Source organism: Mesoplodon mirus (assembly GCF_964341445.2).
Source record: "Mesoplodon mirus genome assembly, chromosome: 13".
Lineage (NCBI taxonomy): Eukaryota > Metazoa > Chordata > Mammalia > Artiodactyla > Ziphiidae > Mesoplodon > Mesoplodon mirus.
In genome coordinates, this window is record NC_138989.1 from 10354477 (window position 1) to 10375864 (window position 21388).

Sequence of the window (21388 nt, forward strand, 5' to 3'; positions counted from 1 at the left end):
GTTTGTGAAGTGGATGAGTTTGGGGGTTTTGGGGGTTAGGAATAGTTTTGAGTGAAAAGAATAAACCTCTTGATTTTCTCTTAATAATAAACACACGTTCCAGTTTGTAGAAAACCCCGTCTGTTCAATCACTCACTTCTTATTTTCTGACTGAGTCTGAAAGAAAACAGAGAGCGAGAGAGAAAGAGAAGTGACTGTTATCGATTAAACGTAGACAGTGAGTGAATCCATTTCCTTCCAGTGACATCTTATTAGGCGGCTGCTCGGCCACCCACTCCCTCCTGCGTGAGGTGGTGTCCAGCCAAATGACATTTCTTCTACAATCTCCAGAGAAGCATTTTAATTAAAATTTATAAAAACCGTCCAACAGCACGAGGTTCTGACTTCCCTTCGCTCAGAGAACCAACTAGAAAAAAATCCCATCAGAGAGAAGACTGGCGAAAATGCCTCCCACGCAAGCTGGGGCTGGTAGCCAGACAGTAGAGTCCGGTGCTGACAGTTAGTTACCTTCGGGGCTGTGAGGAAGCGCTCCCACCTCTGTCCCATGGACTTGTCCTTATGGATTTTTTTTATTATGCTCTTGCTTCCACCTGGGTCCCTGAGTGAGAAACAGCTTAATGAGTTTTCCATTTCTAGAGCCTCAGTTTATTACAAGTACTTTTAAGAAATGCAATAAAGAGATGATGGATGGTGGCTGTTCTCTGCTGTGATTTTTTCCCCCTCCTATGCTCGGGAAGCAGTGGAAGGGACAGTTCTCCACAGCCGGGTCTCGCAAGTGGGAATCGAGGTTAGGAGAGACCACCGCTTACTGGGTAGGGACTGAGGGAGGTGGAGTGTATTTGTACACATTCCGCATCTGTTTGTGTTTTGGACTTGGGTCCTCTCGTAGACTCCAGGGCAGGTCTGTGGTTCCTCTTGGGGGTGAACTGAAAAGCATGTTCATTTCCAAATCTCTGCCTGCTCTGGTGCCTAAGGGTCCCACCATCAGGGCCACTTCTGAGTAACGCACAGAGAGAATTACTAACTTTGCTTGGGTGGGGGGGGGAGCTTATAGGGTGTGTTGCACAATGAAAATCACTGGTTTGGAGTTTATTGAGTGAAAATTCTATACAATTCTACATGCAAGACGCTTCTGTGCATTCTCGCTGAATCATCTCAACAAAACCTTGTGATGGGGCTTCCCTGGTGGCGCAGCGGTTGAGAGTCCGCCTGCTGATGCAGGGGACATGGGTTCGTGCCCTGGTCCGGGAATATCCCACATGCTGCGGAGCGGCTGGGACCGTGAGCCATGGCCACTGAGCCTGCGCGTCCGGAGCCTATGCTTCACAACGGGAGAGCCCACAACAGTGAGAGGCCCGCGTACCGCAAAAAAAAACCGCAAAAAAACAAAAACAAAAAACCTTGTGATGCAGTCATTTATCATCCCATTTTACAGATGAGAAAACAAACTCGGGGTCTTAAGTTACTCATCCAGGTGCATATTCACAATGAATCTAATGACCCTCACTTGCATGGGTCCCTGCCAGGGCCCTGTACCTAATTTTGTATTTTAACTTTGTATTCTTTTTCTTAAAGCGCCCCTCTCCCCAATTAAATAAACTTCAGGTCGCGTGAAACCTGGATCTTCCCTCATGGGTTGGAACTTTCTAGGTATGAGACTGAAGCCCCAGCAAGTTTGGATGGTGACATACCTATAACCCTTGATCTGAAACCTGTGGGACCGGATGTGTTGCCAAATTCAGAATCTTGGCATTTTGGAATGGAAATATGCTGCACGTATATGTTAACATACTCCTTCCAGTGGGGTCTCGGCAGCATCTTATAATCAAAACACATTAATATTTCTGCAGTGATATATATGAATATTTACACTAGGTGGGATAAAGACCATAAATAGCTTCAAGTCAAGTTCTGACACCAAATCAGTTTGGTTCCTGTCAGATTTTGCTGTCAAACTGAGCTATGGAAAAACTGAGTTTTCAGAGCCTTTTGGATTTTGGACCTGTGGCTGTGGGGTGGTGGATCCCTGTTGACAAGCAAGCTCTCTCAGCGACCTCTACCTATCTATGTATTGACTGATTGATCTGTTGATTTCTCCATCCATCCACCCATCCATCCATCCCTTTCTTTCTTTATATCCTTTTTCTCTGCAGAAAGGATTTTAGATGGCTGGGAGCCTTTAGACCATTTGGCTGGCTGTCACCCAGTGTAGAGGAGGGACATGAGGGAATGAGATGACCAGACCAGTTTGATGCGGGGAGGCACCAACAGGAGTCTAGACTTAGCAGGGGCTGCCAAGTGCTGGTAGCGGGGGAGCCGCTCAGATAGGAGGCAAAGGTGGGGGTTCTTCTGGCATGGGGGTCTGAGCCACAGAATCAAAGGTTTTTACCAGCCCAGATGGGGAGGGGGATGTGTGTGCTCTTTACTGGCAGAGCCCTTGCTGGGCATCTACCAGCTCACAGCCGCAAACTGAGAAATGCACACAGACGACAAGGTGAAAGTCAGGCTGGAGAGGGTGGGGTGAGAATGTGCCTCCAAGCTTTTTGTAAGACTTTATGTTTGATTACACAATAAAAAGCCCTCTGAATAATTAACAGTGAAGCTCATGTAACGTTGGTTGTGCCTGCCTCTCCCCAGAGTAATCAAATTAGGGAATATTTAAAATCCAGCTGGAGGAAGGAGCAGCAATACTTCAGTCCTATAAACAATCTTTAAACTAGCGGCACTTTTGAAGTCTGATTTAAGGCTCAGCAACTGGAAGCTTTAGTGTTTCCGCTTTGGAGCGTTTCTTTCAAGACCACAGGGCTTTTCTCGCTTTTCCCCTTTGCTAACGCAGCTCCTGCTGTGCCTCCAGCCTTCTTCTTGATGTTCAAAAGCAACCCCTCTTCCCCTTTTAAAATTAAATCTGGTATGGCCAAGCTTTCAAAATCTTAAATATTCAGACCCGACCGGGAAGATGGAGGTTTCTCGTTCACGCAGACTTCCAAGACGACCCAAAATCTATTGTGACTTCAGGCAGCGGGTTAAATGAGCTAAAAATGCAGCAAGCTTCCCAGGGATCTTAAAAGGCCCTGAGCATCGTTCTTGCAAAGCCACTGATAAAGAAAGGGCCTGGTTGGACAGAATCCGTCTCTCTGATGTTTCACTTTCAGTAGCAAATAAACCAAAAAGGAGGATCAATAGGGGGAGAAAAGGAAATAACCCAAGCGGTGCCATCCACAGTGGGCCGACTACACACTACTACACAGGCAAGCTGATGTTCCTGCCCACGGCCTGGAGGGACGGTCAGTGCCCTTCACCCACCAGAGTCCCAGGTCTCCTCGGCTTCTTAAAGTCGGGTGTAGCTCTGTGACTTGCTTTGTTCAAAAATACTTGAGCGAAAGTGACACGTGGCCTGTACGGCGATGCTTTAAGGGCCAGTGCTCAGGTCAGATTCCCTTTCCTGCTGGGTCCTTGGGCGACTCTGGTGAGCAGAGTCCCGTGCGGTGGACGTGTAAAGGGTGAGCGAGAAATGAACTTGTGTTGCGCTAAGCTGCCGAGATTTGGGGGTTGTTCATCATGGCAGCTTAATTTACCTTACCTAATCGATGCCTCTGATTTACTGTCTGTGTGACCTCAGGCCAGTCTCTCTTGAGCATCAGAACCAGGAAAAGGGGTGTATCTGGGTGGTTAACAATGGGTTGAAGAATCGGGTGGACCAGCTGTTTGAGTCCTCCGCCTGCCCTGCTGCTTCCTAGATGTGAAATTTTGTGTAATATTTACCCTCTCTGAGCCTCAGTGTCCTCATCTGTCAAATGGGGGAACATTAGCTAAGTCAGAGGATGATTATCAGAGGATGATTAGAGTGAAGATGCAATGAAATGGGGCTCGTTAGGAGCTTTCCAGGGTGCCTTGTATACAGAACTGAATACAGCTGAACTATGAACAACACATGCTTTTTTCAATAGAAACCTTCATGTGGCTTGGAGGAGGGGTTGATGGTGGGGAAGGAGGCACTAAGGCACATCCGCGGGGGAGAAGTGGCTGTGATTTTGAGACATTTTCTCTCCGCTGAAGCTTTCTGGGGGATCCTTTTTGCCAGAAATCAAGGGAAGAAGTCATTGAGCACCGCTGCATCTCTTAACTGTACCGCCAAGCACATTTTGTTCCTAGCAGCCACTTGAAGACATCTATCCACAGCGGCAATCAGAGTAATTTTCTCAAATACTTCACTCTTTCTGAATCCGCATTTGCTTCTCAGGGTGGAAAGTCTGCTGGCTGGTTTAGGATGTGTTCACGTGTCCACAACAAGATGGGAGAACGGAGGTAACTGCTGATTTTGCAGCAGGGAGGGAACAGAGTTCAAAGCTCCCAGGATCTCCCCGGCCAGGTTGCCCGTCCCAGCTCCTGAGTGATAGGTGCTCTGATCATCCTGCCACGTTTTCCCACTCCTGTAGAGATGTCCACTTGAGAACAGGCGTGGAGGAATGATGCAATGAGGTCAGTGCAGGTAAAATCAGAGACTTCGCTCAAACGTCACCTTCTCTGAGTCTTTCCCTGACGACCCAACTTAAAAGTCACCCCCCCACACCCTGTCACTATCACATCACCCTGTCAATTTCTTCATGACACTTAATGCTATCTCAAGGAATCTTGATTATTACATGTTTATTATCTGTTGCTCCCCTCTACATCCCTTGGAACAGAAGCTCCAGAGAGCAGGAATGTTGTTTTATTTTCATGCCTGAAAAAAGCGGGTTGAAGGAAAATGAGACTTTCTGGGGTCAGAGTGGGGGGAAGCATTGCTGCTAATGTGTTGTTCAGAATGACGCCGCATTTTTTTCACAAGAGTGACAATCTGGCAAGCACTTAAAGATTTTGGGGGAATCGGTTAAGTATGTTGATAAACTCCACAGTCGTTAAAAAGAGGTTTTGACATGGAGAGATGTTTAACTTATTTATTAAGTTAAATAACAAAAACTTAGTTGCAAAACAATAAATGTAGAACGGCCTTTTTTTTAAAGGAAATTGTATATTTATATATCATATGATCTTGGTAAGTTGGGGTCCCTTTTTTTTTTTTTTTTTTTGCGGTAAGTGGGCCTCTCACTGTTGTGGCCTCTCCCGTTGTGGAGTACAGGCTCCAGACGCGCAGGCTCAGTGGCCATGGCTCGTGGGCCCAGCCACTCCACAGCATGTGGGATCCTCCCAGACTGGGGCATGAACCCGTGTCCCCTGCATCGGCAGGCAGACTCTCAACCACTGCGCCACCAGGGAAGCCCTGATTCTTTTATATTTTTATTTTTCCTAATAAAGCTTTTATTTTTCCAATTTTATTTTATTCTTTATACTTTGTTATTGTTCTCTCCTTTTGGCTTGTCTGCCCCCCACCTTTTCGTTTCTTGTCTCTGTTGTGGTTTTATTTTACCTTGTTGCAGTTGTTTCAATTATAGTTTTATTTTTCCTAATATATATATATATATATTTTTTTTTTTTTGCGGTATGCGGGCCTCTCACAGCTGTGGCCTCTCCCGTTGCGGAGCACAGGCCCCAGACGCGCAGGCCCAGCGGCCATGGCTCACGGGCCCAGCCGCTCCGCGGCATGTGGGATCCTCCCGGACCGGGGCGCGAACCCGTGTCCCCTGCATCGGCAGGCGGACTCTCAACCACTGCGCCACCAGGGAAGCCCCCCTAATATATTTTTATCTTTCTAATTTTATTTTGTTTTTTATTCTTTGATATTGTACTGCTCCTTTTTATCTTTTTTCTTTCTTCCTTCCTTTTTTTTTTTTTAACTGCACCACGAAACTTGCAGGATCAGGGTGGAGGTCGGCCCTGAGCTCCTGTGGTGGGAGCTCTGAGTCCAAACCACTGGACTAACAGACAACCTCAGACCCCAGGGAATATCAATCGTAGTGAGGCCTCCCACAGGTCCTCCTCTCAGCACCAAGACCCAGCTCTATCCAACTGCCTGCAAATTCCAGTGCTGGACGTCTCAGGCCAAACAACCAGTAAGACAGGAATACAGCACCACCCATCAAAAACAAAAAAAAAAGAAACACCAAAAAAAAATGTTACAGACGAAGGAGCAAGGTAAAAACCTACAAGACCAAATAAATGAAGATGAAATAGACAAACTACCTGAAAAAAAATTCAGAGTAATAATAGTAAAGATGATCCAAAATCTCAGAAACAGAATGGAGAGAACACAAGGAACATTTAACAAGGATCTAGAAGAACTAAAGAGCAAACAAACAGTGATGAACAACACAATTACTGACATTAAAAATACTCTAGGGGGCTTCCCTGGTGGCACAGTGGTTGGGAGTCCACCTGCCGATGCAGGGGACATGGGTTTGTGCCCTGGTCCGGGAGGATCCTGCATGCTGCGGAGCGGCTGGGTCCGTGAGCCATGGCCACTGGGCCTGCGCGTCCGGAGCCTGTGTTCCGCAGCGGGAGAGGCCACAACAGTGAGAGGCCCGCATACCGCAAAAAAAAAAAAAAAAAAAAAAAAAATTCTAGGGCTGTTGCTGAATTCCCTTAACTTTTGCTTATCCATAAAAGTTTTAATTTCTCCATCGAATCTAAATGAGATCCTTGCTGGGTAGAGTAATCTTCGTTGTAGGTTTTCCCTTTCATCACTTTAAATATGTCCTGTCACTCCCTTCTGACTTGCAGAGTTTCTGCTGAAAGATCAGCTGTTAACCTTATGGAGATTCCCTTGTATGTTATTTGTTGCTTTTCCCTCGCTACTTTTAATATTTTTTCTTTGTATTTAATTTTTGATAGTTTGATTAATATGTGTCTCGGCGTGTTTCTCTTTGGGTTTATCCTGTATGGTACTCTCTGTGCTTCCTGGACTTGACTGACTATTTCCTTTCCCATATTAGGGAAGTTTTTGACTATAATCTCTTCAAATATTTTCTCAGACCCTTTCTTTTTCTCTTCTTCTTCCGGGACCCCTATAATTTCAAATGTTGGTGCGTTTAATGTTGTCCCAGAGGTCTGTGAGACTGTCCTCAATTCCTTTCATTCTTTTTTCTTCATTCTGCTCCCTGGTAGTAATTTCCATAATTTTATCTTCCAGCTCACTTATCTGGATCAGCAAGGATCTGGATAAGGATCTCATTCAGATTTGATGGAGAAATTAAAACTTTTATAGATAAGCAAAAGTTAAGAGATTTCAGCACCACCAAACCAGCTTTACAACAGATGCTAAAGGAACTTCTCTAGGCAGGAAACACAAGAGAAGGAAAAGACCTACAAAAACAAACCTAAAACAATTAAGAAAATGGTAATAGTAACATACATATTGATAACTACCTTAAATGTAAATGGATTAAATGCTCCAACCAAAAGACACAGACTGGCTGAATGAATACAAAAACAAAACCTGTACATATGCTGTCTACAAAAGACCCACTTCAGACCTAGGGACACATACAGACTGAAAGCGAGGGGATGGAAAAAGATATTCCATGCAAATGGAAATCAGAAGAAAGCTGGAGTAGCAATTCTCATATCAGACAAAATAGACTTTAAAATAAAGACTATTACAAGAGAAAAAGAAGGACACTACATAATGATCAAGGGATAGATCCAAGAAGAAGATATAACAATTGTAAATATTTATGCACCCAACAGAGGAGCACCTCAATACATAAGGCAAATGCTAACAGCCATAAAAGGGGAAATCGACAGTAACACAATCATAGCAGGGGACTTTAACACCCCACTTTCACCAATGGACAGGTCATCCAAAATGAAAATAAATAAGGAAACACAAGCTTTGAATGACACATTAAGCAAGATGGACTTAATTGATATTTACAGGACAGTCCATCCAAAAACAACAAAATATACTTTCTTCTCAAGTGCTCATGGAACATTCTCCAGGATAGACTATAACTTGGGTCACAAATTAAGCCTTGGTAAATTTAAGAACATTGAAATTGTATCAGGTATCTTTTCCGACCACAACGCTATGAGACTAGATATCAATTACAGGAAAAAAAACTGTAAAAAATACAAACACATGGAGGCTAAACAATATGCTACTAAGTAACCAAGAGATCACTGAAGAAATCAAAGAGGAAATCAAAAAATACCTAGAAACAAATGACAATGAAAACACAACAACCCAAAACCTATGGGATGCAGCAAAAGCAGTTCTAAGAGGGAAGTTTATAGCAATACAATCCTACCTCAAGAAACAAGAAACATCTCAAATAAAAAACCCAACCTTACACCTAAAGCAATTAGAGAAAGAAGAAACAAAAAAACCCAAAGTTAGCAGAAGGAAAGAAATCATAAAGATCAGATCAGAAATAAATGAAAAAGAAATGAAGGAAACAATAGCAAAGTTCAATAAAACCAAAAGCTGGTTCTTTGAGAAGATAAACAAAATTGATAAACTATTAGCCAGACTCACCAAGAAAAAAAGAGAGAAGACTCAAATCACTAGAATTAGAAATGAAAAAGGAGAAGTAACAACTGACACTGCAGAAATACAAAGGATCATGAGAGATTACTATAAGCAACTATATGCCAATAAAATGGACAACCTGGGAGAAATGGACAAATTCTTAGAAAAGTACAACATTCTGAGACTGAACCAGGAAGAAATAGAAAACATAAACAGACCAATCACAAGCACTGAAATTGAAACTGTGATTAAAAATCTCCCAACAAACAAAAGCCCAAGACCACATGGGTTCACAGACGAATTCTATCAAACATTTAGAGAAGAGCTAACACCTGTCCTTCTCAAACTCTTCCAAAATATAGCAGAGGGAGGTACACTCCCAAACTCCTTCTACAAGGCCACCATCACCCTAATAGCAAAACCAGACAAAGATGTCACAAAGAAAGAAAACCACAGGCCAATATCTCTGATGAACATAGATGTAAAAATCCTCAACAAAATACTAGCAAACAGAATCCAGCAGCACATTAAAAGGATCATAGACCATGATCAAGTGGGGTTTATCTCAGGAAAGCAAGGATTCTTCAATATACAGAAATCAATCAATGTGATACACCATATTAACAAATTGAAGGAGAAAAACCATATGATCATCTCAATAGATGCAGAAAAACCTTTTGACAAAATTCAACACCCATTTATGATAAAAACTCTCCAGAAACTAGGCATAGAGGGAAACTACCTCAACATAATAAAGGCCATATATGACAAACCCACAGCCAACATCATTCTCAATGGTGAAAAACTGAAACCATTTCCTCTAAGATCAGGAACAAGACAAGGTTGCCCACTCTCACCACTATTATTCAACATAGTTCTGGAAGTTTTAGCCACAGCAATCAGAGAAGAAAAAGAAATAAAAAGAATCCAAATCGGAAAAAAAGAAGTAAAACTGTCACTGTTTGCAGATGACATGATACTCTACATAGAGAATCCTAAAGATGCTACCAGAAAACTACTAGAGCTAATCAATGAATCTGGTAAAGTAGCAGGATACAAAATTAATGCACAGAAATCTCTGGCATTCCTATATACTAATGATGAAAAATCTGAAAGTGAAATGAAGGAAACACTCCCATTTACCAACAAAAAGAATAAAATATCTAGGAATAAACCTACCTAAGGAGACAAAAGACCTGTATGCAGAAAACTATAACACACTGATGAAATAAATTAAAGATGATACAAACAGATGGAGAGATATACTATGTTCTTGAATTGGAAGGATCAACATTGTGAAAATGACTATACTACCCAAAGCAATCTACAGATTCAATGCAATCGTTATCAAACTACCAATGGCATTCTTCACAGAACTAGAAGAAAAAATTTCACAATTTGTATGAAAACACAAAAGACCCCGAATAGCCAAAGCAACCTTGAGAACAAAAAATGGAGCTGGAGGAATCAGGCTCCTGGACTTCAGACTATACTACAAAGCTACAGTCATCAAGACAGTATGGTACTCGCACAAAAATGGACATATAGATCAACGGAACAGGATAGAAAGCCCAGAGATAAACCCATGCACATATGGTCACCTTATCTTTGATAAAGGAGGCAAGAATATACAATGGAGAAAAGACAGCCTCTTCAATAAGTGGTGCTGGGAAAACTGTACAGCTACATGTAAAAGAATGAAATTAGAACACTCCCTAACACCATACACAAAAATAAACTCAAAATGGTTTAAAGACCTAAATGTAAGGCCAGACACTAACTCTTAGAGGAAAACATAGGCAGAACACTCTTTGACATAAATCACAGCAAGATCATTAGAGACATGCAAGCCAAAACTACAATGAGGTATCACCTCACACCAGTCAGAATGGCCATCATCAAAAAATCTACAAACAATAAATGCTGGAGAGGGTGTGGAGAAAAGGGAACACTCTTGCACTGCTGGTGGGAATGCAAATTGATACAGCCACTATGGAGAACAGTATGGAGGTTCCTTAAAAAACTACAAATAGAACTACCATACGACCCAGCAGTCCCACCACTGGGCATATACCCTGAGAAAACCACAATTCAAAAAGAGACATGTACCACAATGTTCACTAAGGCACTATTTACAATAGCCCGGAGATGGAAACAACCTAAGTGTCCATCGAAAGATGAATGGATAAAGAAGATGTGGCACATCTATACAATGGAATATTACTCAGCCATAAAAGGAAACGAAATTGAGTTATCTGTAGTGAGGAGGATGGACCTAGAGTCTGTCATACAGAGTAAAGTAAGTCAGAAAGGGAAAAACAAATACCGTATTCTAACACATATATATGGAATCTAAAAAAAAAATGGTTCTCATGAACCTAGGGGCAGGACAGGAATAAAGACACAGATGTAGAGAATGGACTTGAGGACATGGGGAGGGGGAAGGGTAAGCTGAGACGAAGTGAGAGAGTGGCATGGACATATATACACAACCAAATGTAAAACAGATAGCTAGTGGAAAGCAGCCGCATAGCACAGGGAGATCAGCTTGGTGCTTTTTGAGCACCTAGAGGGCTGGGATAGGGAGGGTGGGAGGGAGACGCAAGAGGGAGGGGATATGGGTATATACGTATGCATATAGCTGATTCACTTTGTTATATAGCAGAAACTAACACAACACTGTAAAGCAATTATACTCCAATAAAGATGTTAATAATAAAAAAAAAGACACACAACAAAACTTTGAAAGGGAAAACACAAAACATGGAGAATGGGAGGAGTAAGAGGGGGCAGGAGAGGAGGAAAAAGAAGAGGAACAAATGAGGAATAGTGCTGGGGAGACATGGTCCAAGAAGAGAGCTGGAGAGAAATCTAGCTGTGCTTCCAGGGCGGGGTGGGGCTAGCTGGCCAGTTTCTATGGTGTAAATACTCCCACCGTGGCTGATTCATTTCAAGCTTCCGATGTGGGGTTGGGGAGAGATGGTGGGAGGGATACACAGCGGGGCTGTCACCACCACATGACCCGTATGATCTGGCTCTAGCTCACCCCTGTTTGGACCCCACATAAGTAGCACTCCTAAAGCAACCCACCCACCAAGAAACAGCAGTAGGAGGAAGAGAACCCATGGGAGCTTCCTCCCCCACGGCCCAGTCTCTTGCTAGTTACACGGCAGGTGGAAGGGCTGAGACCTACTTCGGATTCCAGCAGGTGATCACGGGCTTCACGGTGTGGTGGGTGTGGTCGATAGTCAGGGCCTCCAGGAGCCAGTGGAGGGCACAGAGCTGGCGGAAGATGGGCTCGCTGCAAAGACAGAGGGAGGAAGCCCAGGGGGCTCCTGTTAGAACAACATTCTTCACAACAGTGGCGACAGAGACAGGAGTGGTGCTGGCTCCCGGCTGGAGAGCTGTCTCCAGGCTCCAGGCGAGTGGCAGCATTTCCCACGCACCAGCATCAAACTTCCCCAATGGGCTCCTGAGCTATTCATTGGCCCCATTTTACAGATGAGGGAATTGAGGCTCAGAAGAGGTGAGGAACTTGTGCAGGTCACTGGGCCAGTAGGCGGCAGAGCTGTGATCTGACACAAGGTGACCCTATGCCAGTTACTGGGGATTTGCATGCACAGTGGGAAGGGACAAGGGAGGGTGTCCCACAGGTAGAGGACTTGATTCAGGCAAACGAGAGGACTGAAGGAAATGAACATCCTACAGGCATCCGATTCTTCACCTGATAAAAATACAATAAATACACTAGCAGGGTCCAAAACGTCCGGAAACACAAGGAAACTAGTGTATTTATTGTACTTTCTCTCCACCGCAATTAACAACTAGACCCGCTGCTTTAAATTTATAAATCCTTTGCCCCAAATGTAGCTGGATGTTGAGGAAAACCTCACTGAACACATGATTTGAAAATGTAACTAAAACACCATTTAAAAATAGGTCTAGGGCTTCCCTGGTGGCGCAGTGGTTGAGAGTCCACCTGTCGATGCAGGGGACACGGGTTCGTGCCCCAGTCCGGGAGGATCCCCCATGCCGCAGAGCGGCTGGGCCCGTGAGCCATGGCCGCTGAGCCTGCGCGTCCGGAGCCTGTGCTCCGCAATGGGAGAGGCCACAACAGTGAGAGGCCCGCGTACCGCAAAAAAAAAGAAAAAAAAGGTCTGACCTGTATTTTCTGATTTGGGGGGCATTCTGCATTACGATGAGCCAGGCATTGGGTAGGACACCTGACACACGTTATTTATTTCTCCCCAAACCCTGCCGGATAGGAATCATTACCTGAATTTTAGAGGAGAGGAAACTGAGGCTCAGAGAGGGGCCATCAGTTTGCTCCAGGTTGCACAGCCTGCTGGTGACAGAGATGGGGCCTGAATATCCCACTCAATGCTCTCGACAGCCCTGTAAGAAGGTGACTTTATTCCGTCCTCTTTGCAGACAAGGGACTCGAGAGGTAGAGTCGCCTGAGGTCCCGCTAGGATTGGTGAGGATTTGAACCCACATCTGTTTAATCCCAGAGACGGTGCTTTTGTGGACCTGAGCTCTTATTGTTTGAGGTGCTGACGCGGCCAAATGAGTGGCCACCCCGAGAGCAAGGTCAGGAGAGGGTTAACCTGCTGCCTGCATTCTTCCTGGAAATGAGGGGGAGTCCTACCTAGCCAGCCCCTCCCTGAATGACTTCTCCTCTTACACTAATGGGCCAGATGCCTCCATTACCAACCTGTGTAATTGCTCTTCTCTGAAACTGCTCCTGTATTGATCGATCCTCCCCAGGGCTCCTGGGCCTGTGCTCAGAGGGGCAGGCAGGAATCCACCCTCCAGCTTCCAGGAAGGCCCCAGCTCAGAAGGTGGAGTCCGAGGCCTGGGGCTCAAGTGTGGAGCGGGCCCAGGCGTATCCTGGAGAGCCCCTTGAGAGGCACCCATGGCACTCTGCTTGCAGGGGAACTGCACCCATGCACCCCACTCCTCCGCCCCCATGCTCTGGGGCGGCCGTGTCCACCAGCTCTTAGGAAAACTAGGGTCAGCAGCTCTGTTTCTCTTTTTTCATCTAGAGCGCCTTCCTTCCTTTTTTTTCCATCCACAAATTATTTTCTAATAATAAGCACCCACGCATCCCTCACTTCTAATTTAAAGGACCCACGAGCCCACAGCCCCCCCAGTTCTGTCTGTCTGCCCCCTTTACACCATCTTGGTCCCTACAGGTAAGTGCATTTTGGCAGCTCTGGGTACCAACAGTAGCAGTGGCTGTACCATGTGCCCAGCCCTGTGCAGACACCTCCCTGTACCCTCACTGTGACCCCAGGCAGTTGCGAAAAGCCCGGGGAGACGCCCCCTCTTCTGTTCACGACTCAGAGCCCCTGCAGGCCTGGGTGTTCCGTTGTGTCCATTGCAGGTGGGGAGGGATGGGGAAGGGAGTTAACTGGTGAGGTGGCATGTGCTTCGTCACAGGGGGACGAGAGGCATGTGAGCATCAGACTCATTTCTGCAGGTGACAGGAAGGGGCACAAACCTGGCCCTCTCCCTCCCTTGCTTACGATCTTCAGACTCCCTAAACCATCTGCTATGGACTGAGTTACGTCCCAAAGTTCATAGGCTGAAGTCCTAATCTCTAGTACCTTAGAATGTGACTGTATTGGGGACCTTTAAAGAGGTGATGAGGTTAAAAGAAGGCCAAGAGGGTGGGTCCTAACCCAATCTGACTGGTATCTTTAGAAGAAGAGGAGCCGTGACCCACGGAGAGACACCGGGGTACACGTGCACAGAGGAAAGAGCGTGTGAGGGCGGAGCGAGCGAGCAGCCCCCCGAAAGCCACGGAGACACGGCTCGGTAGAAACCAGCATGTGGGCACCTTGACCTTGAACTTCCAGCCTCCAGAACTGTGAGAGATACATTTCTGTTGTTTAGGCCACCCAGTCTGTGGGGTTTTGTTACGGCAGCCCTGGCAAACCAACACCCCATCACATGGGTGATCCCATCCCATCCATCTCCCCAGCCTCACGTCTCCTCTCTCGCCCTGTGCCGCCACCTGCAGCCTGGTGAAATTCTGCTCTGTAGCGCACGCTCACCGTACATACTCTCTTTGCACTGGGTTAAAATCCTAGCTTTGCCATGTATTAGCTATGTGGTCTTGGCCAAATTACTTCATGTCCCTGAGCCCCAGTTTTCTCATCTGTATAATGGCAGTAATCATTCTAGTGAAAGTGAGGGGAGGTGCTCGGCACTGTCCTCTGCTCCTGATACACGTTCCCTTTCCTCCTCCTCTGCCTCTCCGTGATTGGGTCTCAGCTCGGATGTCGCCTCCAGCAGGAAGCCTTCCTTGATTTTTCGAGCATCCTCTCTCCGAGGAGGTTCTAAAGCACCCCCCCACCCTACAATGTGTCCCTCTGTTCCTACATTTTGTGTCCCTGCTGTCTTGTAACTACCTGTTTACTTGTCTCTGCAGCCCACAAGCCTGTGAGCTACAGAGTCTTGTCCATCCCAGGTATGTACAGAGTAGGCCCAATACATTTCTGGTTACTGAATGGGAGATGGAGGGAATAAATTGGTTGGGATCTGACACTTTCCAGAGCTGGTAATTTGGGCACAATTCTCATATGCACAACCACAGAGATAACAAAGAATAGTAGCAGCAACAGCAAAATGACAATAACAGCAAACACTTCCCACAGAGCGCTTCCTCTGTGCCAGCCACTGTTTTAAGTGCCGTACACCCATTAATTAAAGTCATTCTTATAACAACACTGCGAGGAAGGTACTATTAGTATTCCCATTTTTCAGATGAAGAAACTGAGGTCATATAACTTATCCAAGGTCAAAAAAGGCAGCAAACAGCAGAGCTGGAATCTAAGCCCAGACAGTCCGGTTCCCGAATCTGTGCTTTAATACAGTGTTGATGTCTCTTATTATAGGGTAGAGCCCTCACGCCCTTTTCAGCAGAATAGCGTTTCATCCAATGGGTCTGGACCTTTTTCTCTGCTTATAGAAAGTGCCTTACAACACCTGCACACAGATGTTTATAGCAGCTTTGTTCATAACTGACAAAAACTGGAAGCAACCTTTAGAGACGTATGGATAAATAAGCTATCCAGACAATGGACGGTTATTCAGCGTGAAAAAGAAATGGGCTACTAAGCCATGAAAAGCCAAGGAGAAACCTCAAAAGCATATTACTAAGTCAAAGAAGCCACTCTGAAAAGGCTACACACTGTATGATTCCAACAATATGATGCTCTGAAAAGACAAAACTATGGAAACGGTAAAAGGATCAGTGGTTGCCAGGGTGGGGACGGGGAGAGGGATGAATAGGCAGAGAACAGAGGACTTCTAGGGCAGTGAAAATACTCCGTATAATACGCAAGTGGATGGACACATGTCATTATACTGTCATCCAAACCTACAGAATGTACCACACCAAGAGAGGACCCTAATGTAAACTAGGGACTGCAGGTGACTATGATGTGTCAGTGTCGCTTCATCAGTTGTGACTAACGTCCCACTCCGGTGGGGGATGTCGATAATGGGGGAGGCAGGAGGGAAATGGGAAATCTCTGCACCTTCCCCTCAATTTTGATCTGAACCTAAATATGCTCTAAAAAAAAATAAGGTCTTAATGAAAAAATACACAGTGCCTCAAACCTGATGATCTCTCATCTAACATGCAGTGAAGCAAACTGAAAGAGAGAGACAGAGAGAGAGGAAGGAAGGGAGGGAGGGAGGGAGGGAGGAAGGAAGGGAGGGAGGGAGGGAGGGAGGAAGGGAGGGAGGAAGGGAGGGAGGGAGGAAGGGAGGGAGGGAGGAGGGAGGGAGGAAGGGAGGGAGGAAGGGAGGGAGGGAGGGAGGGAGGAAGGAAGGGAGGGAGGAAGGGAGGGAGGAAGGGAGGGAGGGAGGGAGGAAGGAAGGGAGGGAGGGAAGGGGGGAGGGAGGGAGGAAGAAAGGGAGGGAGGAAGGAAGGGAGGGAGGAAGGGAGGGAGGAAGGGAGGGAGGGAGGGAGGAGGAAGGGAGGGAGGAAGGGAGGGAGGAAGGGAGGGAGGGAGGAGGGAGGGAGGAGGGAGGGAGGGAGGAAGGAAGGGAGGGAGGAAGGGAGGGAGGGAGGGAGGGAGGAAGGGAGGGAGGGAGGAGGAAGGGAGGGAGGAAGGGAGGGAGGAAGGGAGGGAGGGAGGAGGGAGGAAGGGAGGGAGGGAGGATGGAGGGAGGGAGGGAGGGAGGGAGGAGGAAGGGAGGGAGGAAGGGAGGGAGGAAGGGAGGGAGGGAGGAGGGAGGGAGGAGGGAGGGAGGGAGGAGGGAGGGAGGGAGGAGGAAGGGAGGGAGGAAGGAAGGGAGGGAGGGAGGAAGGGAGGGAGGGAGGGAGGAAGGAAGGAAGGGAGGGAGGAAGGGAGGGAGGGAGGAAGGGAGGGAGGGAGGGAGGAAGGAAGGGAGGGAGGAAGGGAGGGAGGAAGGGAGGGAGGGAGGAAGGAAGGAAGGGAGGGAGGAAGGGAGGGAGGAAGGGAGGAAGGAAGGAAGGGAGGGAGGAAGGGAGGGAGGGAGGAAGGAAGGGAGGGAGGGAGGAAGGGAGGGAGGGAGGAAGGAAGGGAGGGAGGAAGGGAGGGAGGAAGGGAGGGAGGGAGGAAGGAAGGAAGGGAGGGAGGAAGGGAGGGAGGAAGGGAGGTAGGGAGGAAGGGAGGGAGGGAGGGAGGAAGGGAGGGAGGGAGGGAGAAAGAAAGGGTCCCAGAAACATGCTTGATAGAAATCGCTCCATTCTCATAATGATTGTATGTCAGGTCAAAGCACAATACCTTGGATTTTGTCAAATTAAAAGAGAAAGCATTTATTTTCTTAAATGTGGGGCATAATAGATGAAAACGATGACCAGGGTGCACAAAGCCTGCTTCTAAAATCCCTGTGCTCAGAACTCTGGGGGAGCACCTAGTGGTCGGTGCATCTGAATAGCCCTCTCTGGGGCCTCCCTGGTGGCGCAGTGGTTGAGAGTCCGCCTGCCGATGCAGGGGATACGGGTTCGTGCCCCGGTCTGGGAGGATCCCATATGCCGCGGAGCGGCTGGGCCCGTGAGCCATGGCCGCTGGGCCTGCGCATCCGGAGCCTGTGCTCCGCAACGGGAGAGGCCACAACAGTGAGAGGCCCGCATACCGCAAAAAGAAAAAAAAAAAAATAAAAAAATGAATAGCCCTCTCTGTTGAAACTGCTGTACCAACCAGAATACGAGTGGGAGTCAACATCCCTGAGAAAAAAACAACGTTTTTTCAAAACTTTTACTAAGAGAAATCAGAAAATGCTACAAAGCACCCCATGCTGACTGCCAAGGGCAAACCCAGACAGTGGCTGCAGGCACTGTTTTGTTGCACAGTCGCTCAGGAAGGGCTGTAAGGACAGGCCAGTCATCTCCGAGAGGGAAGGAGGGGCTGTCCTCCTTCCTACAGACTGTGCCCCGCCTCTTTTTTTAAGAAGATAAAGGTCCAGTCTTCCTTGGCATGATTGAATTGATCCCCATACAGTCAATTCAGAATCTTCAGCTGGTTTGGGGATCAATCGCACTGGGACTGAAGGGGCTGACCAGGCTTGGATCCACGTTGGCTGATGTGAAGACTGAGAATTTGAGAACTGACCAGGCGGGCTCTGCCCTGATGCCTTTTGGTAGAATGATGATAAAACTGCTCGGATTCTCCCCTCCTCCCTGCATCCATGCACTTCACAAGGCGGTTCTGCATCTCTCTCACCAGGCGGTGGAACCTTTCTTTTCCCCATCGCTTGTATCTGGGCAGGCCTGATGTCTTTTTTGGCCAACAGAATGGGGTGGAAAGGTCCTTGGGTCCATTCTGAGCCAGAGGCTTTGAGCGCTTAGGCTCTTGTCCTTGGAACCCTTCCTGACAGCCATGGAACAAGCTCGGCTAGCCTGCTGTATGATGACAGTGACAGTCACTCCTGTCACCCTAGCCAACAACCAACCAACCAACAGACCTGGGCATGAGGCCACCCTAGATGGGCCAGCCTCCGGCTTACCACACACATATGCAAGCCCAGCCAAGACCAGGTGAACTGATGTGGACGAGCAGAACCACCCAGCTGACCCGCAGACTTTGAACAAGAATAAATGGTTGCTGTTTTAAGCCACTCCACCTCGAGGTGGTCTGTAATACGGCAATAGATGCCAATACAATCATCAAAGGCAGCCAGAGCCTTTGAACAGCCAAGGAAAAGAAGGGGCAGCCTTCAATCTAGAGAAGGAGTGTGTGCCTTTGTTTGCAAATAAAACTTTATTGGAGCACGGGCACATCCACTCATTGTAGCTTTCCTGCTGCGACAACAAGGTGAAGTACAGTTGACCCTCTGCATCTGTGGATACCGAGGGCCGACAGCACCACCCCATTTTATACTCAGAAAAGACTTGAGCATCACAGAGTCTGGTATCGGCAGAAGGTCCTGGAACCAATCCCCCGCAGATACCTAGGGATGACTGTCGTTGTGAGAGATACCATCTGGTTTGCAAAGCCTAAAATATCTACTGTCTGTCCCTTTAAGAAAAAGGTTGCTGATCCCTGGCCTAGGGCATAACGAATAGTAACAACCACCACTGTGATAATCACCACCATCACCATCATCATCATCTAACAAACTGGATACAAAGGTCTGACTTAAGAGTCAGGAGATCAGAATTCCTGTCTGTGAGCATTTTGGCAGGTTCTGCCTTCTCTCTGGGCTTCAGTTTCCCCATCTGGCACTGCAGGAGGATGAGCAAGAAGCTCTCCAGTCACTTCCACAGTTGATTTAAACCTCACTTTGCTCAGACCAAAGGAAATGGGGGTGGGGCCTAGGAATATGCATTTTCCCAGGCATCTCCTTATTTTGCTATCCCCGCACCCAAGCCCAGAGCCCCAGATGATTCAAATGAGAGTGAAAGCCTAAGAACCACTGATTCACACCATTTGGTTTCAGAGGGCCTGTCCATGGAAAAGAAAGGCAAAAGCGCAAGTGTTTCCATGGGACGTTATGAGAAATTGCGAAGACTACTTTTGCAAGGAGATGTTTTAAGAACATCAAGCTGAGGCTGCCAGTTGGAATGTCCCTGAACAAATAAGTCTATGAAGAAGCCAGTCATAATACTCATCCAAGGGAGAAAGGAGGAAAGTATAGAGTGGGGCTCATCAAAAGCTAGAATATTAGTAAGGGACGGGAATGGGTCCAGATACACGGTGGTGGTGGTGGTGGTGACAGGGATGGTGATGGTGATGGTGATGATGATGCCGATGGTGTTGGTGATGGTGCCATCTTCCACCCACGAACTAAGTGCTCTTATTAAGATCTGCCATCTTGTCTTACAGTTTCACTCTTGCATTATTTTACTCTTCAAGTACATGAGACTTGGCTGTCCAGAGATATCACTAGCTCCTCAAAGGTAAAGCCTTGGGATATACCTTCTGTGTTGTGTGTGGTGGTGAGAGGTCAGGCTCTGCAGTCAGACACACTTGGCTTAAAACCCCAGTGCAGCAGCACCTGAGCTCCGTGACCTCGGGCAGGCCAGTACACCTCTCTGAGCCTCTGCTCTCTCATCTGCAGGGATGGGATAATAATACACCTGCACAAAAGGGCTCTGAGAGGACTGAGACAGTGCCCACAGAGCAGTCCATAGTGCTATTTTTATTGTGCACACTGTAGGGGCCTAATAAATATTTGACAAATGAGCAGACAGAATCCAGTGCACCCTGTTCATTGCCCTAAAGTAGTTCTTATATGGGAGGGCTGGGGGTATGGGTGTGATTTTGTCCCCAGGGGGCATGTGGCAATCTCTGGAGACATTTTGGTTGTCACAGCCAGGGAGGGGGGTGGCGGCCATGAACAGTGCTAAACATCCTACGGTGCACAGGACAGTCCTTTCCAACAAAGAAGTATTTGTCCCCAAACGTCAATAGCGCCGAGGTTGAGCAATCCTGCCTTACGGTCAGTTTCTATCTCAGCACCTGAAATCTCCCAGTTGAAAAGTGCTAACTGGTGAAAAAGAAAAAGCTGGGCTTAGAATTCTCTGGAACAGATAGGAGGGGAACAAGGTGTCAAGGTTTTGGAAAGCCCAAGTATTCTTTGGAGGGTTGGTTAGCCCCTGTCACATCAGGCAATGAAGAGTCTGTGCCTGGGGTCGGCTCAGAAGGCGGCAGGGTCTTCTCTGGGAAATAGCTCCCTGAGTCTCGGGGAAAACATGTCCCCGGAGCCCTGGGTGAGACATCTGCTAGGCGCATGCTGCAGACAGATTTTATCAGCTTTGCAAACTATTTGACATTAGTGCCTCTTGTGTGGTAAGGGATGGAATGACTCAGTCCCAGCTGGATTGCCACTTAGCTCTAAGCCCCCATGTTTGCCTTCTGTTATTTTTATACACCACATAACACTGCTGGCCTCAGGCTCCCTGTCCCTTTTCAAGAGGACAAAGGAACAGCTCAACAGCTCCCAGCTGTTTGAGTCATTTGACCTTGGCTTCGCATGATAAACAGATGAGCCAGAGGTGGGACTACTTACACATGAGCCTCAGGCAGTGAGGGTGCAATGATGCAGCTGTGCACAGGGGTGAACGGACGCAGGAGGACTCCCATCCCCACCTTCTTCATCTTCTCGTCCCCGTTTGTGCTGAAGGTGAAGCAGAATGGGAGCAGCAGAGTGAACGGGCAGGAGCTGTTTTAAGTGCCCTCTTCTCTCGCCAGGGGTTGTCTGGCAAATATCACTGGGCACCTGCTATGGGCCAGGCAGTAATTCCTGCTAGAGAGATGAAGGCTCTAGATGCAGCCAGTAAGCAGAGCATATTAGACCCCCTTCTCTCATGGAACATATATTCCCATGAAGAAGCAAATAAGATAAATCGGGCAGCTGTGTGGTATACTGGTATACTAGACTAGCGGTCGGATATGTTTTGTTATCTGGCTAGACAAATATTTATGATGTTGTGGGACATTCGGTCTATGTCCTGACTACTTAGTAGCAGGAAAGCCATTGACAGAATGTAAGCAATAAGCA

General features: G+C 47.1%; 1 protein-coding gene across 2 annotated transcripts in view; it reads right to left on the reverse strand.

The window, feature by feature from the left end:
• Window positions 1–21388, reverse strand: part of CCDC60 (coiled-coil domain containing 60) — a 262580-nt gene that overhangs the window by 24006 nt on the left and 217186 nt on the right. Inside the window, exons 6-8 of one of the 2 annotated variants that reach the window (XM_082640818.1) lie at window positions 20897–21004; window positions 11598–11705; window positions 508–598 (exon numbers count right to left, since the gene is read on the reverse strand). In XM_082640818.1, the coding sequence (XP_082496944.1) occupies window positions 508–598; window positions 11598–11705; window positions 20897–21004 (307 nt within the window). The remainder of the gene's footprint in view (window positions 1–507; window positions 599–11597; window positions 11706–20896; window positions 21005–21388) is intronic. The other variant, XM_082640819.1, reaches the window with a different exon arrangement.